The following is a 12608-nucleotide window of genomic DNA, read 5'->3' on the forward strand; positions in this document are numbered from 1 at the left end:
GAGACGGATGGAGTGTCGTGCTTGTTGCTCAGGCTGGAGTTCAATGGCACAATCTTGGCTCACTGCAACCTCTTCCTCCTGGATTCAAGCGATTCTCCTTGCCTCAGCCTCCCAAGTAGCTGGGATTAACAGGCACCCACCACCACGCCCAGCTAATTTTTTGTATTTTTAGTAGAGACGGTTTTTCACCATGTCGGCCAGGCTGGTCTTAAACCCCTGACCTCAGGCGATTCACCCACCTCGGCCTCCCAATGTGCTGGGATTACAGGCGTGAACCACTGCACCCGACCTAATATTGCTTTCTCTTAAGCAGAAACTCTTTCGTGCCAGTTGCTCTCCTCCCTCAAAGCAGCAGTACAACCAGAGAAAGCCAAATGGGTCTGAGTCTTTCAGGAATCCAGACTGACTTGCAGATGCCTCTGAGACTTCCAGTTCTGGTTTTGACTGTCCACACATACACTTGACTCATGCTGCAATTATGCTAAATCCAGTAACTACTAGAATGTAGCTGAACAAATCTAATTTCTACTGTAAATATATACATAATTAAAAGACATTTTCCTATTACAGGTTGAGTATCCCTGAATCTGAAATGCTGCAAAATCGGAAACTTTCTAAGTGCCTACGTGACACTCAAAGGAGATGCTCATTTCGAGCATTTTGGATTTCGGGATTGGGGACACTTAACTAGCAAGTATAATGCTAGTCAAGCAGAGAAATCTCCTTTCAGTCAATGAGGGGCCACATATTACAACACTGTTCTCATTGTACCTTTAGTATGTTATGTTCAGATACACAGATTCCATTGTGTTAACAGATGCCTACAGTATCAGTATAGTAACTGCTTTCCAATTTAGGAGCAATAGGCTACACCGTATAGCCTAGGTGTGGAGTAGGCTACACCACCTGTGTTTTTTAGGTACATGTAGGTACATGTGGTGTTCACAGGAAGAAACTGCCTGATGACTTATTTCTCAGAACATATCCCTGTGGTTAAGCCATGCTTGACTATATTCCAAAATCCGAAAAACCCCCAAGTTTGAAACAATTCTGGTTCTAAGCATTTCAGATGATACCCAACTTACTGTATGACTGTGGATGCCTGAAGGTTACTATAAAAAATATTTTACCATATGAAGCTATATTGCCTCTAGGTTATGAGTTAAATGCTTTTTAGCAACTGGAGCTCTAGCTGAGAAGGGAGGAGACTGCAAATATTCACAGAAATGAGTTGATAATTACTTTTCTTAGCCTCCATTTTACTCTGGAGCTCCAGGGGTGATGATGCACTCACAACCCCACAGTGTGAACACAGGCAGCGCTGGAGCTCCCAGTCATGTTTTCTCCAATATACATGCTGCCTTTAGTTGTTTCTGACCACGTTAATGGAAGGCATCTTAAAGGTGGAACATGTTGGGAATGGTATCCCAGGCTGAAGTAGTATGGGACCATTACCTGCATCTTTTAAAATTAGAAGTGAAATAAACTGTGCCCCATCTTTTCTAGGCAGCAAATGGCTTTCACCAGTATCTTCAATCCTAGAAGCAAAGGCAGCGAAAGGTTCTTTTCTTTTTCATAAGGGACTCCAATCATTCAGCCTTTTTCTAAGCGCTAGATGACCACGTAAATGAGGAACAGTCCTTTGGCAAGACGGTTTTGCAAATCCTGTGCCCTTGCTGTGGCTCCTGGGTGTTTCATATTCTTACCATGACAGGCTGCAGCTGCACTGGGCAAGTATGGCTCTCCCTTTCCGTGCAGAAGCGTGTACATGTGTGTATGTGAGTGCACGCACACACGTCAAGCTGACAGCTTCAGGGCTGGAGCAGAGAATGGGAAGGCTAAGCCATGCTTGCCTCAGTGGCAAGGATCTCCACGAGAGGACACAAAATTGTTATCAGAAAGTAGGAAAATAAACATTAGGGCTTTAATCCTCTTAAATAAAATTTTTAAATTAAACATTAACATTTAAAGTATACCAAGCGTGCAGTCCTATTTTGAGAAAGTCCATTTTGCCAGGGAATACACCTTGAGGTCATTAGTAACTAGTTGAATATGATTTAAATATGTCTGCATTTAGATGAACAGAACAGGGTAAAAGGACCTTTGCGAAGCCAAGCTCAAATTCCTGGCCACATAATGGTGCTGAGAATTGTCAGTGCCCACGCCCATTTTCAGCCGCTGTTGACTGATGACAAACGAACTCACTATGTTCTTCACAAAGATAATTTTTTGTATGGAAAATGTTTCAACTCTTGCCTTTCCTTCAGCGAATGAAATGTGATGGGCTAAATATGCCAGTCACTCATGAGCCGCAGTGAGCTGCAGGGACACACGGTGCAGACTGGCGCGTCCAGGTAGCCAAACAGAATTCCCCAAGACCTTTTATTTGTTTAAAATACTTTGGTGTCAGCAGAGTCTGAGCAGACACATTACTCATGATGCTCAGGAGACCTGGCAGAGCCCCGCTGAGCTCTTCTAAGTATGTGGAACTATTAAACGTGTGGCACTAAAAGGGAACAGACTCCCGAATTACAGTTCATTAATGCAGTTATGCAACCCGCTTCCTTTTCTGTTTAGCCACTGGTTACTTAAGGTTTCCAATAAGGTTTGGGAAAAGGTCACATGTACTCAAAGATGAGAAACAATGAACCAGCCTTAAGAGTTACAGCAAGTGAGTTTAAAAACACCCACCCCATCAATAGCAGCTAAGCTTCCTTCACCACCCCCACCAGGGCGGGTCTCAGAGTGCGCCCATGCAGCTTGTACCCCACTTTGCTAACTAGGGCCACTGTGCCCGGCTCCTTCCCCTCAACGGGCGTGTGGAACAAGGCCTCATGTTCATACGGGTCGAACTTGGCTCCGACAGGGTTCAATTTGAGCAAGCCATGCTTTGTGAACACCTTCTGGATCTGGACTTCAGTCATGACCAGCCCCTCATAGAGGTTCTTCAGGTGAGGGTTATCGTCTTTAATTTCTTCTTTAGGAACACACTGTGTTGCCTTCTCCAGAACGTCTGCCACCTCCAACAAGTCCTTGCAGAAGGCTTGAATGCCTGAAGTTAAAGAAGATCATTTGCACTCCATACCAACTGCACAGGGCAATTCCAACCTGAGCACTGCTGACCTGATGTGGAGGCTATTTAATAACTTGTCAAATCAGTTGCCTCAGAATTCCAATAGCTCAGGAACTTCAACAACACAAAACCCTCAAAAGCTATTTGTGGGATGAGACCCAGAATCTACTAAATTTAGAATTTACTAAAATGTGAAGAAAGGAGTGCAGTAGAGGGGAAAATACCCTTGAGACATCCAAGCCCAGATGTCAAGTAAGCAGTAAGATACAGAGGACTGGAACTCAGAAGATCCGAGTTTGAAGCCGAGACTTGTGTGTGGATGCCATTAAGCCCATAAGAGTGTGTAAGTCACCCAGGGAGCACAGCAAGGGGAGAGAACCTAGGCCTGGTACTGAGTCCCAAGAGCCCAGACATTTACAGGTCAGAAAGGGTAAGAACCAACAAAGCACATTACCACAAAGAGAGGCAGAATACCAAGAAACAGGCCACAGCATCCAGGAAAAAAGTGTTTCAAGGAGCGCTTCAATCTCTGTGAATGCGGCACAGACTCTGGTTCTTAGTTTCCACGTAGCCTCTCACCCTGTCTGACCCGGGGCAAGCCATTTACCCTCCACTGAGCCTTAGGTTCCACATCTCTAATACCCACTGTCAGTCATGCAGAGACCCACAGCCAGCACTCAAACACCAGCCTGTGGAGTTGGGAGCCTGGGTTATGTACCAGCTCTGTGATGTGTGGCAGGTGACTAAACCGCAATGATCTCAACTGTAAAAATGGGAAGAATAGTGACAAAAACATCCAAAGGTGACAATGCATATAGCATGCTGGGAGTTCTGAAGTGATGCCAGTGTTACTTCCGGAGGGCTAAGGGGATGGGCATCAGAGGCTGACCTGCTGCAGGTTCCCACTGAGGTCTCTGTGTGGGGCAGGACACACTTATTTACAATTCTTCATGCTAGTCTCAGCTACTTATTTCTGCTTCTCCAGACACCTTTGCTGTTGGGCCATCATAAAAAAAAAAAAATGCAGGGGATGCAACTGCTGGGCCCCCCGCCCCACAGCCTCGCTCTCTGACACTTCCATATGCCTGGCCTTCCCCTTCCCCACCCCATTATTTTCTTTTCAGAATCAACACCATGTTATGTTGAACGTACCATATAATTTTGCCTCCTCTACCAATTTCTGGCTCCTCTGCCGCAAGTTCTCAGTGTCTGCCAAAGCTCGTTTATATTTTTCCTAAAATAAAAAAAAAAGGGAAATTTATATATATATTTACATATATACATATATTTTAAATATTTTTTTATTTTTTTTTTGAGACAGAGTCTTGCTCTGTCTGTCGCCCAGGCTGGAGTGCAGTGGTGCGATCTCGGCTCACTGCAAGCTCCGCTTCCCAGGTTCATGCCATTCTCCTGCCTCGGCCTCCCAAATAGCTGGGACTACAGGTGCCCGCCACCATGCCTGGCTAATTTTTTGTATTTTTAGAAGAGATGGGGTTTCACCGTGTTAGCCAGGATGGTCTTCATCTCCTGACCTTGTGATCTGCCCGCCTCAGCCTCCCAAAGTGCTGGGATTACAGGTGTGAGCTACCACGCCCGGCTGGGAGATTTATATTAATATGGAACAAAGTCATAGGAAAGCGAGCTTGATTGGAAAATGGCTGTATAACTAACTGCAAGTCAAAACAGAAGTAGTATCAGTGCCTTTGAAATATGACTAAGGAGGGTAGCTTAACGAAAGCTTAATAAAAGCTGCACTCATGATCTTTTGCTATGTTCAATGTTACCCAGAGGTGGCTCAGTTCAAACACTCCTTGTGTAATCATCATCTGAGTTCTAGTATATTCCTCATGTCTCACCACCTTCCTATAAGCTCACTCATCTGAGCTTTTCTTTTTTTTGAGACAGGGTATTGCGCTATTGCCCAGGCTGGAGTGAAGTGGTGTAATCTTGGCTCACTGCAGCCTCAACCTCCTGGGATCAAGCAATTCTCCCACCTCAGCCACCTGGGTTGCTGGGACTACAGGAGTGCATTACCACACCCAGCTAAATTTTAATATTTTTTTAGAGATGGAGTCTCACTATGTTGCCCAGGCTGGTCTTGAACACCTGGGCTCAAGCAATCCTCTTGCCTCAACCTTCCAAAGTGCTATCAGAGGGGTAAGCCACTGCGCCCAGCTAGCTTTTCTCTTTTTAACATTTACTAAATTGCTCTGTGGGGGCCTCTAGACTGCATCCATTTTCAGTCTTCAGGTAATCACTGTGCGGTGGCAAGGAGTAAGAGCTCCAAGTCCAGATGGTCCTGGTTCAAGTCCTGGCTCCGCACCTGGCAGCCAGGATTAACATATGTAACGGGTTTGGAATGGTGCCAGCACTCAGGGTTTGTCATCATTCTCAAATCCTTAAAGAACTTGATTTGTGCCACCCATTGGTTTTCACATGGAGTAATAATTCATGTTCCTAGTTCACAAACCTCCTACCTGCCTATGAGAGCATGACATAAAACCATACTCCAGCTCCCAACTCCTGTACTTGAAATTTTCTGCCTCCTAAGTCCCAACCTAAACCACCATACTCAGCATTCCTCATTTGTAAAGATGATTTTAAGTTTTAATTCAATGACAAATAACAGCATGTAAAGATCATTCTCTTGCCAGAACCACAGCCACACAGGATTTGGGTTCTAGTCTTTGCTTTGGCAGTAACTTGCCACCTGGGCCCACTGCAGGCCGTGGACAACGGCTTAACTCTGGCTTTAGTCTGTCACCAATGAAGCCTGGAACCTTTATGTGGCCCAGGAGAGAAACAGTTCAGCCGAGCCCCCTCCCACAGGAGCCTGACAGTCCTCACCACAGTCTCCTTCAGCTGCTCCTCCAACTTAACCTTCTCTTCCAGGAGGGTCTTCTCTGTAGCAGGAGGATCTGCCTTCTGTTCACTCTGACCCACGTCCTCTTCCAGGTTCTGGCCACTGTTCTTTTGTTTCGTGGCTGTGCACAACAACCGGGGAGATGGCCTACAGGAAGTCCACATGTGAGAAACGAAGACTTTGTTTTTGTGTTTATTACAGTCAGATGTATGATTTTAGAAACTTAAAATAGCTTCAAACTATTTACTATTACTTGGGGAGAAAACATTTCTTTTAGATCTAATAAAGGCACACTGTACTTGACATATAGAAGCTATACTAGTAAACAGTAAATATAAAAGCTATAAGTCATATACAGTGTGCCTTTATTAGATCTATGATAAACATATATATATATTAGAGACAGGGTTGCTGTCTCTCTCTCTCTCTCTCTCTCTCTATATATATATATATTTTTTTTTTTGAGAGAGAGAGAGTCTTGCTCTGTCATCCAGACTGCAACCTGTCTCCTGGGTTCAAGGGATACTCCCACCTCAACCGCCTGAGTAGCTGGGACTACAGTCGCTTGTCACCACACCCGGCTAATTTTTTGTATTTTTAGTAGAGATGGGGTTTCACTATGTTGGCCAGGCTGGTCTTGTACTCCTGACCTTAAGTGATCTGCCCGCCTTGTCCTCCCAAAGTGCTAGGATTACAGGCGTGAGCCCCCGCGCCTGGCCTCTCTTATGTATTTTTAGAGACAGAGTCTCGCTGTCACCCAAACTAGAGTACGGTGGTACAATCATAACTCACTGTAACCCCGAACTCCTGGGCTTAAGTGATCCTCCCCGCTCAGTCTCCCAGAGTGCTGGGATTACAGGCATGAGCCACTGTGCCTGTCTTTTTTATTTTTATAAGATCTTCTGTAGTACATGCCTAAACTTACATGTCAATGTGCCAAGTTACAGTACTTGGTACCCAACAGTACTAACCTCCTTCTCTTTCCATTCTAAGGTGACTGAGACAGTCTGCCCAGACCTAACCACCTACTTATGGAATAGCTACTACTAGAGTGAGGCCGGCCTATTGCTGATCCTGATAACAAAGATAGACCCAGCAGAGATCTTGCAAAAAAAAAAAAAAAAAAAGGTATCTAAACACAAAGAACTGTAATTTGGGATTTAAAAGTGATTAAGACAGGCTCGGTGGCTCACGCCTGTAATCCCAGCACTTTGGGAGGCCAAAGCAGGTGGATCACCTGAGGTCAGGAGTTCGAGACCAGCCTGACCAACATGGAGAAACCCCGTCTCTACTAAAACTACAAGATTAGCTGGTCGTGGTGGTGCATGCCTGTAATCCCAGCTACTTGGGAGGCTGAAGCAGGAGAATCGCTTGAACCCGGGAGGCGGAGGTTGTGGTGAGCCAAGATCTCGCCACTGCACTCCAGCCTAGGCAACAAGAGGAAAATTCCGTCTAAGAGTTACACAAAAGGGATCAGAGGAGGAATGACGGGATAGATGCAGCGTCAGGAAGAGTAAACTGCTTGGACAAAGGCATGAAGACAGGAAAGCACTGGGTATGTACAGTGAACTAGAACCAAGTGATAAGCCCAGGTCACAAAGCCATTAACGAATGATAAAGTCTTAAAACCTAGATTTCTTCACCAGGACCAGAGAACCTCTTTTTTTTTTTTTTTTTTCTTTTTTTGAGATGGAGTCTTGCTCTGTTGCCCAGGCTGAAGTGCAGTGGCGCCATCTTGGCTCACTGCAAGCTCCGCCTCCCGGGTTCACACCATTCTCCTGCCTCAGCCTCGGAGTAGCTGGGATTACAAGCGACCGCCACCATACTCAGCTACTTTTGTGTATGTATTTTTAGTAGAGACGGGGTTTCACCGTGTTAGCCAGGATGGCCTCAATCTCCTCCCTTCGTGATCTGCCCGCCTTAACCCCACGTTCACAAGCCCGAGACCCCTCTCACCCCAGTACTGGGAGTAGCTGGGACTACAGGCGTCCACCAATACGCCTGGCTAATTTTGTTATTTTCTTTTTAGTAGAGATGGGGTTTCACCATGTTAGCCAGGATGGTCTACGATCTCCTGACCGCGTGATCTGCCCGCCTCGGCCTCCCAAAGTGCTGGGATTACAGGTGTGAGCCACCACACCCGGCCAGGACTTCTTTTTAAATTAGGCCAGTCCAATCTGAGAATAAGCTACATTCAATTTTCTTCCCAGATTAAAACTGCTTCAACGAATAGGAAGGCTGCCAGCACACAGAACTTACAGTCAAGGTTGTTTATTGCAGCACTGCGGAAGCGACAAGTTGGAAACAATGTTTGCCAGTGAGGAAATGGCTGAATAAACTTGCTAACACAATCTGGAATATTATGCAGCTCCTAAAAATGGGTTAAACTGCTATTTATTGGATACACTTTGGGTGTTCTGTTAAGAAATGTAACTTACAGAAAAATACACAAAACAGGATCCTATTTTTGTAAAGACAAACTAGAAATCCTGTGTACTTATTATTATCTCAGATCTGTGGAAAGAAGTGGAGTGGAAGAATCCATTACAGTCTTGCCATGGGGGTGGAGAGCGATGACCATTTTATATTTTTACTCTTGTGAATTAAAAAAACTAAGAATTTAAATAAAAACTGAGTGTACTGTTGTGAAGCCCACCTCCCTCTCCAGCTGTTCTGCCTGGGGGTGTGTCAGCCACCAGCCTTTCTGCAGGTCAGCTCTGCACTGACCCCTTTCCAAAGCACAGCCAACACGAAGTGTGGCCAGGAATGCAACACGACCCACACCCAGGGCCATCTCGTTCTGCAGAGGGAAACTGAGTCTCAGAAAGCCTAGTTAACTACTCTGAGAGCTATGACTACCAGTCAGCTCTCCTCCCTTTCCCTAGTTGAGCATCTTTCCACAAAACTACCATTCTAGAGACAGAAATGAGGCTGACTCGGTGGTCGCTTTCCTGGCAATTAATTCCAATACAAAACCACCAATTACTTTACCAAAATCTTTTTACTCAAGTATTCCACGTGGGTCGCTGCTCTTGGCTCCTATGTTTTTAAGATATAATTTATTAAGCTCGCACTTATCCCTTAATCACCTCGACTGAAAGTGATCTTCACCTCACCTACCTGCTGTCTTTCAGGGAAAAACCGCATCTCACTGCCCAGCTTTTGGCCAATTTGGCCCTCAGTGGCTTCTCTAATCAATAACTTGGTTCTAGGCAGCTCCTCCAGCAAGTACTTGCCATACTAACTTCTGAGGTAGAACTTTTAAAAAGTAGAAGCAGCAGGTTTGAAAAAAAAAGGGCACTGACTCTCGTGGCCTTCAGTCCCGAAATGTGCGCTTGTCTCAACAAACTCTTCGTCCAGCAGCGGCACAGGCTCGACTGCTCTTTTGATCTCAGACGCTGGAGAAGGTGGAGTGAAGGAATTCGAGGCCGAGTGGAAAAAGCCCATGAACCGGCAACACGCACCTTGTGACACGAAGTTTCCCGATCACCGCTGTGGCCCCGGCCTCGAGCCGCCGCACGGAAATGAGTAACAACAGCTCCTGCCTAGGGCACACCCGGCCGGGCTCGGCCTCGCTGCGTGACCTTGGACAAGTCTCGCGCTTCTTTGGTCGCTTTTTCAACCGCACAAATTGCAGCTGCCTCTGCGCCCGTGAGCGCCGAGGTCGTGAACGCGCGCGAGGCGTCGCCGCTGGCCCTGGACCACACGCGCACGTGGACCACAGTACCTTCCGAGCCAGACGCCCCCGTGCTGCGGTACTCTCCTGACACGGCGCCCGCCCACTCCACCCTTCCAGCCCAGGCGGCCATGCTCGGCCTCTCCAGAACCCCGAATGGAGAGCCTGGCCGCAGAGCAGGCCCCAGCGGGGCGATCCGCGTCCCGCAGCAGGGAACCGCGAGCCCGGAGATGCCCAGCTCCGGGGCCGGGGAGGAGGCCCCGGGGCCAGGAAAGGTCCCCATCGGAGCGGGAGGTCGCGCTCCCACCTCAGCTTAGGGAGGCCAAGTGCCCCTTACCTGAGAGACAACGCCAGAGCCGGAAGACTGCGCCGCGCCAGCCTCACGCACTGAGCCGCCATGACTGCCACTGCCTGCCGCCGCCGTCGCCGCGCACGCACCAGGCGTGCGTGCAGGCAGCTATACCCACTTTTCCGCCCTACTACTTCGTCTCAGCCAATCCGTAACCGCTTTTCCTGTTATGGACAGGCAATAGTCACCAATAATTGCGGGTCACGGAAGAGCATTTCCACCCCCCCATGGGCGGGGCCTGAGGCTCACCGGCGGCCGCGAAGAGGTGAAAGGTGAAGTGAGCATTGGGAGGAGCCTCCAGTAGGCGTGGCGACGCCGGGAGGAGCCAATGAGGAGGCAGCGTGAGGGGGTGGGCCCAGAGCCGGGGTTGGGGCGTGCGCCTTGCGAGCCGGGAGGGACTTCGGAGCCGGGTTTTGCGTAGGAACCCAGTGCCAGTTTCCCGTTTCCCGGCCTGCACGCGGCACTGCGCTAACACTCCGGGCCTCCCTTTGCTCTGGGAATGAGCGTGGGGAGCACTATTCACCCTCACACCCTGGCTCCAGATGGGCGCGGAGCACTCCATGTTTGCTAAATGAAACTGAAGCCTCGGCGCGAGCGCCACCCAAACGGCGGCGCAGGTGCTTGAGAAATAACCGCGGAGGCAACCGCTTGGGAAGGCGCCCCCACCCCGACGCTGCTTCTCCGGGCGCCCGAGGCGGAGAGGAGAAGGCGCTGGGGTCTCAAGACCGTCTCTACCAGTGAGTTCTGGTGAAACGGGAAACAAAACCCAGGAAGCAAATGGGACAAAATGTTGGCGGTTTTGATGCTGGATGATGGGCATATGGGCGTGTGTTTTGTACCTTTCTGTTATCTTCGGTTTTCTCAAAACACGAAAAACAGACTAAGAACAGCGTATAGAAAACATTGGGGCACAACTAAAGCTCATAAATGCACACGTCTTCATAACCTGACCGAGGTCCGTGCTGCTGTAGCGCATACCCCCAAGAACAGAGGTGCTGGAAGAGCAGGGGCGGCGTGTTCTTATGGTCCAGGTGCCGGCCCCCAAGCGGGATTCCCGTGGGAGATAGGGCCTGGCTCCCGCTTCAGCACAGCGTGGCCTGGAGTGCAGTTCTGACTGCCAAGATCTGAGGACTGGAGCCCGTGCCCTCCCCAGGATCCCAGACTTAAGAGTCCCTGCCCTCCCCGGGATTCCAGGGCTGGATCCTGTGCCCTTCCCGGGATCCCGCGGGGGAGCCCATGCTCTCCCCAGGATCCCAGACTTAGAGCCCATGGCCTCCCCAGGATCCCAGGGCGCGAGTTGGTGGCTTCTCAAGTGGAGTGTTGCCTGCTTGTTACATTAGTGAAAGTAGGACCATTTGAGTAAAGGACCAAACCTTTATTCTTTTGCTTTTCTCCCATTGAAACCATTCAACCCATGCTGATTAACACCTACTGTTTGCCAGGTAATATGCCCCTTGCAGAAAGACGCAAAAAACTAAACCCCAAATGTGGGATGTTGTACAGGACAAATGACCTTGTCAATTAATACCAGTAATTAAGATAATAGTATAATTATGATGATAATATAATTAATTGGAGCCTGGAGGAAAAAAAAGAAAGTGGAACTGAACTATTAGAGAATAAATGAGCTTAAAAGATGCCATTGAATTGAATGTGTGGAACTTATTTGGATCATGACACAACAAACCAGCTTAAACGAGGCATTTGAGAGATAGGTGGGGGAAATTGGAATATAAACCGGGTATTAGATGAAAACTGGGAGTTATCGATACTTTTGGTAGGGAGCAGTAACGGCTGGTGGGTAAAATGTCCTAACCTTTAGAGATGCAAACGGAAGTATTTACAGTAAATTGCCCCTATGTCTGGTATTCACTTTGTAAATTCTCCATGAAAACAAATTCAAGGACAGGTGAAACATAAGTGGCAACTGTTAGTAATGGTTGAAGCTGGGTGATGAATGCCACAGGAGTATGATGATTTTCTTTTGCATGTGTTTGTAGTTTTCTGCGATACAATTTATTTTATTTTATATATATATTTTTTGAGACAGAGTCTTATTCTGTTGCCCAGGCTGGAGTGCAGTGGCACGATCTCGGCTCACTGCAAACTCTGCCTCCCGGTCCAAGTGATTCTCATGCCTCAGCCTCCCTAATAGCTGGCACTACAGGTGTATGCTACCATGCTTGGCTAATTTTTTGTCTTTTTAGTAGAGATGGGGTTTCACTATGTTGCCCAGGCTGATCTCGAACTCCTGAGTTCACGCAGTCCGGCGTCGTCAGCCTCCCAAAGTGCTAGGATTACAGGCGTGAGCCACCACGGCCAGCCTTTCTGCAATAAAATTTAAAACAGTGTCTCGGCCGGGCCCGGTGGCTCACTCCTGTCATCCTGGCACTTTGGGAGGCCGAGGCAGGTGGATCATCAGAGGTCAGGAATTTGAAACCAGCCTGGCCAACATGGTGAAACCCCGTTTCTACTAAAAAACAAAACAAAACAAAACAAAAATAGCTGGGCATGGTGGCAGGCACCTGTAATCCCAGCTACTGGGGAGGCTGAGGCAGGAGAATCGCTTGAACCCAGGAGGCGGAGGTTGCAGTCAGCTGAGATCTCACCACTGCACTCCAGCCTGGATGACAGCAAGACTCCATCT

At 48.0% G+C, this 12608-nt stretch overlaps 1 protein-coding gene across 2 annotated transcripts; it reads right to left on the reverse strand.

Annotated features, from left to right (window-relative positions):
- Positions 1-1902: 1902 nt before the first annotated feature.
- GRPEL1 (GrpE like 1, mitochondrial) lies at positions 1903-10239 on the reverse strand. 2 transcript variants are annotated; one of them, XM_073012525.1, is made up of 4 exons: positions 9950-10239; positions 5924-6083; positions 4226-4307; positions 1903-3052 (listed from the first exon to the last, which is right to left on the reverse strand). In XM_073012525.1, exons 1-4 carry the CDS (start codon positions 10009-10011, stop codon positions 2706-2708), a joined length of 651 nt encoding a protein of 216 aa, XP_072868626.1. In that variant the 5' UTR covers positions 10012-10239; the 3' UTR covers positions 1903-2705. The 2 variants fall into 2 exon arrangements, with proteins under 2 accessions (XP_072868626.1, XP_008016191.3); XM_008018000.3 differs by having other exon boundaries at positions 5921-6083.
- Between the last annotated feature and the right edge of the window lie 2369 nt (positions 10240-12608).

This window comes from Chlorocebus sabaeus, chromosome 27 (assembly GCF_047675955.1).
Source record: "Chlorocebus sabaeus isolate Y175 chromosome 27, mChlSab1.0.hap1, whole genome shotgun sequence".
Taxonomy (NCBI): domain Eukaryota; kingdom Metazoa; phylum Chordata; class Mammalia; order Primates; family Cercopithecidae; genus Chlorocebus; species Chlorocebus sabaeus.

What these genes read in the sequence shown, in the direction of transcription:
- GRPEL1 (XM_008018000.3), bottom strand. Translation starts at nt 10,011, where the DNA reads ATGGCGGCTCAGTGCGTGAGGCTGGCGCGGCGCAGTCTTCCGGCTCTG. An exon ending in AGCAGCTGAAGGAGACTGTG is followed by an intron (nt 4,308 to 5,920) that starts GTGAGGACTGTC and finishes TTTTTATTTTAG; the next exon opens with GAAAAATATAAACGAGCTTT. An exon ending in AGAGGAGGCAAAATTATATG is followed by an intron (nt 3,053 to 4,225) that starts GTACGTTCAACA and finishes CTTTAACTTCAG; the next exon opens with GCATTCAAGCCTTCTGCAAG.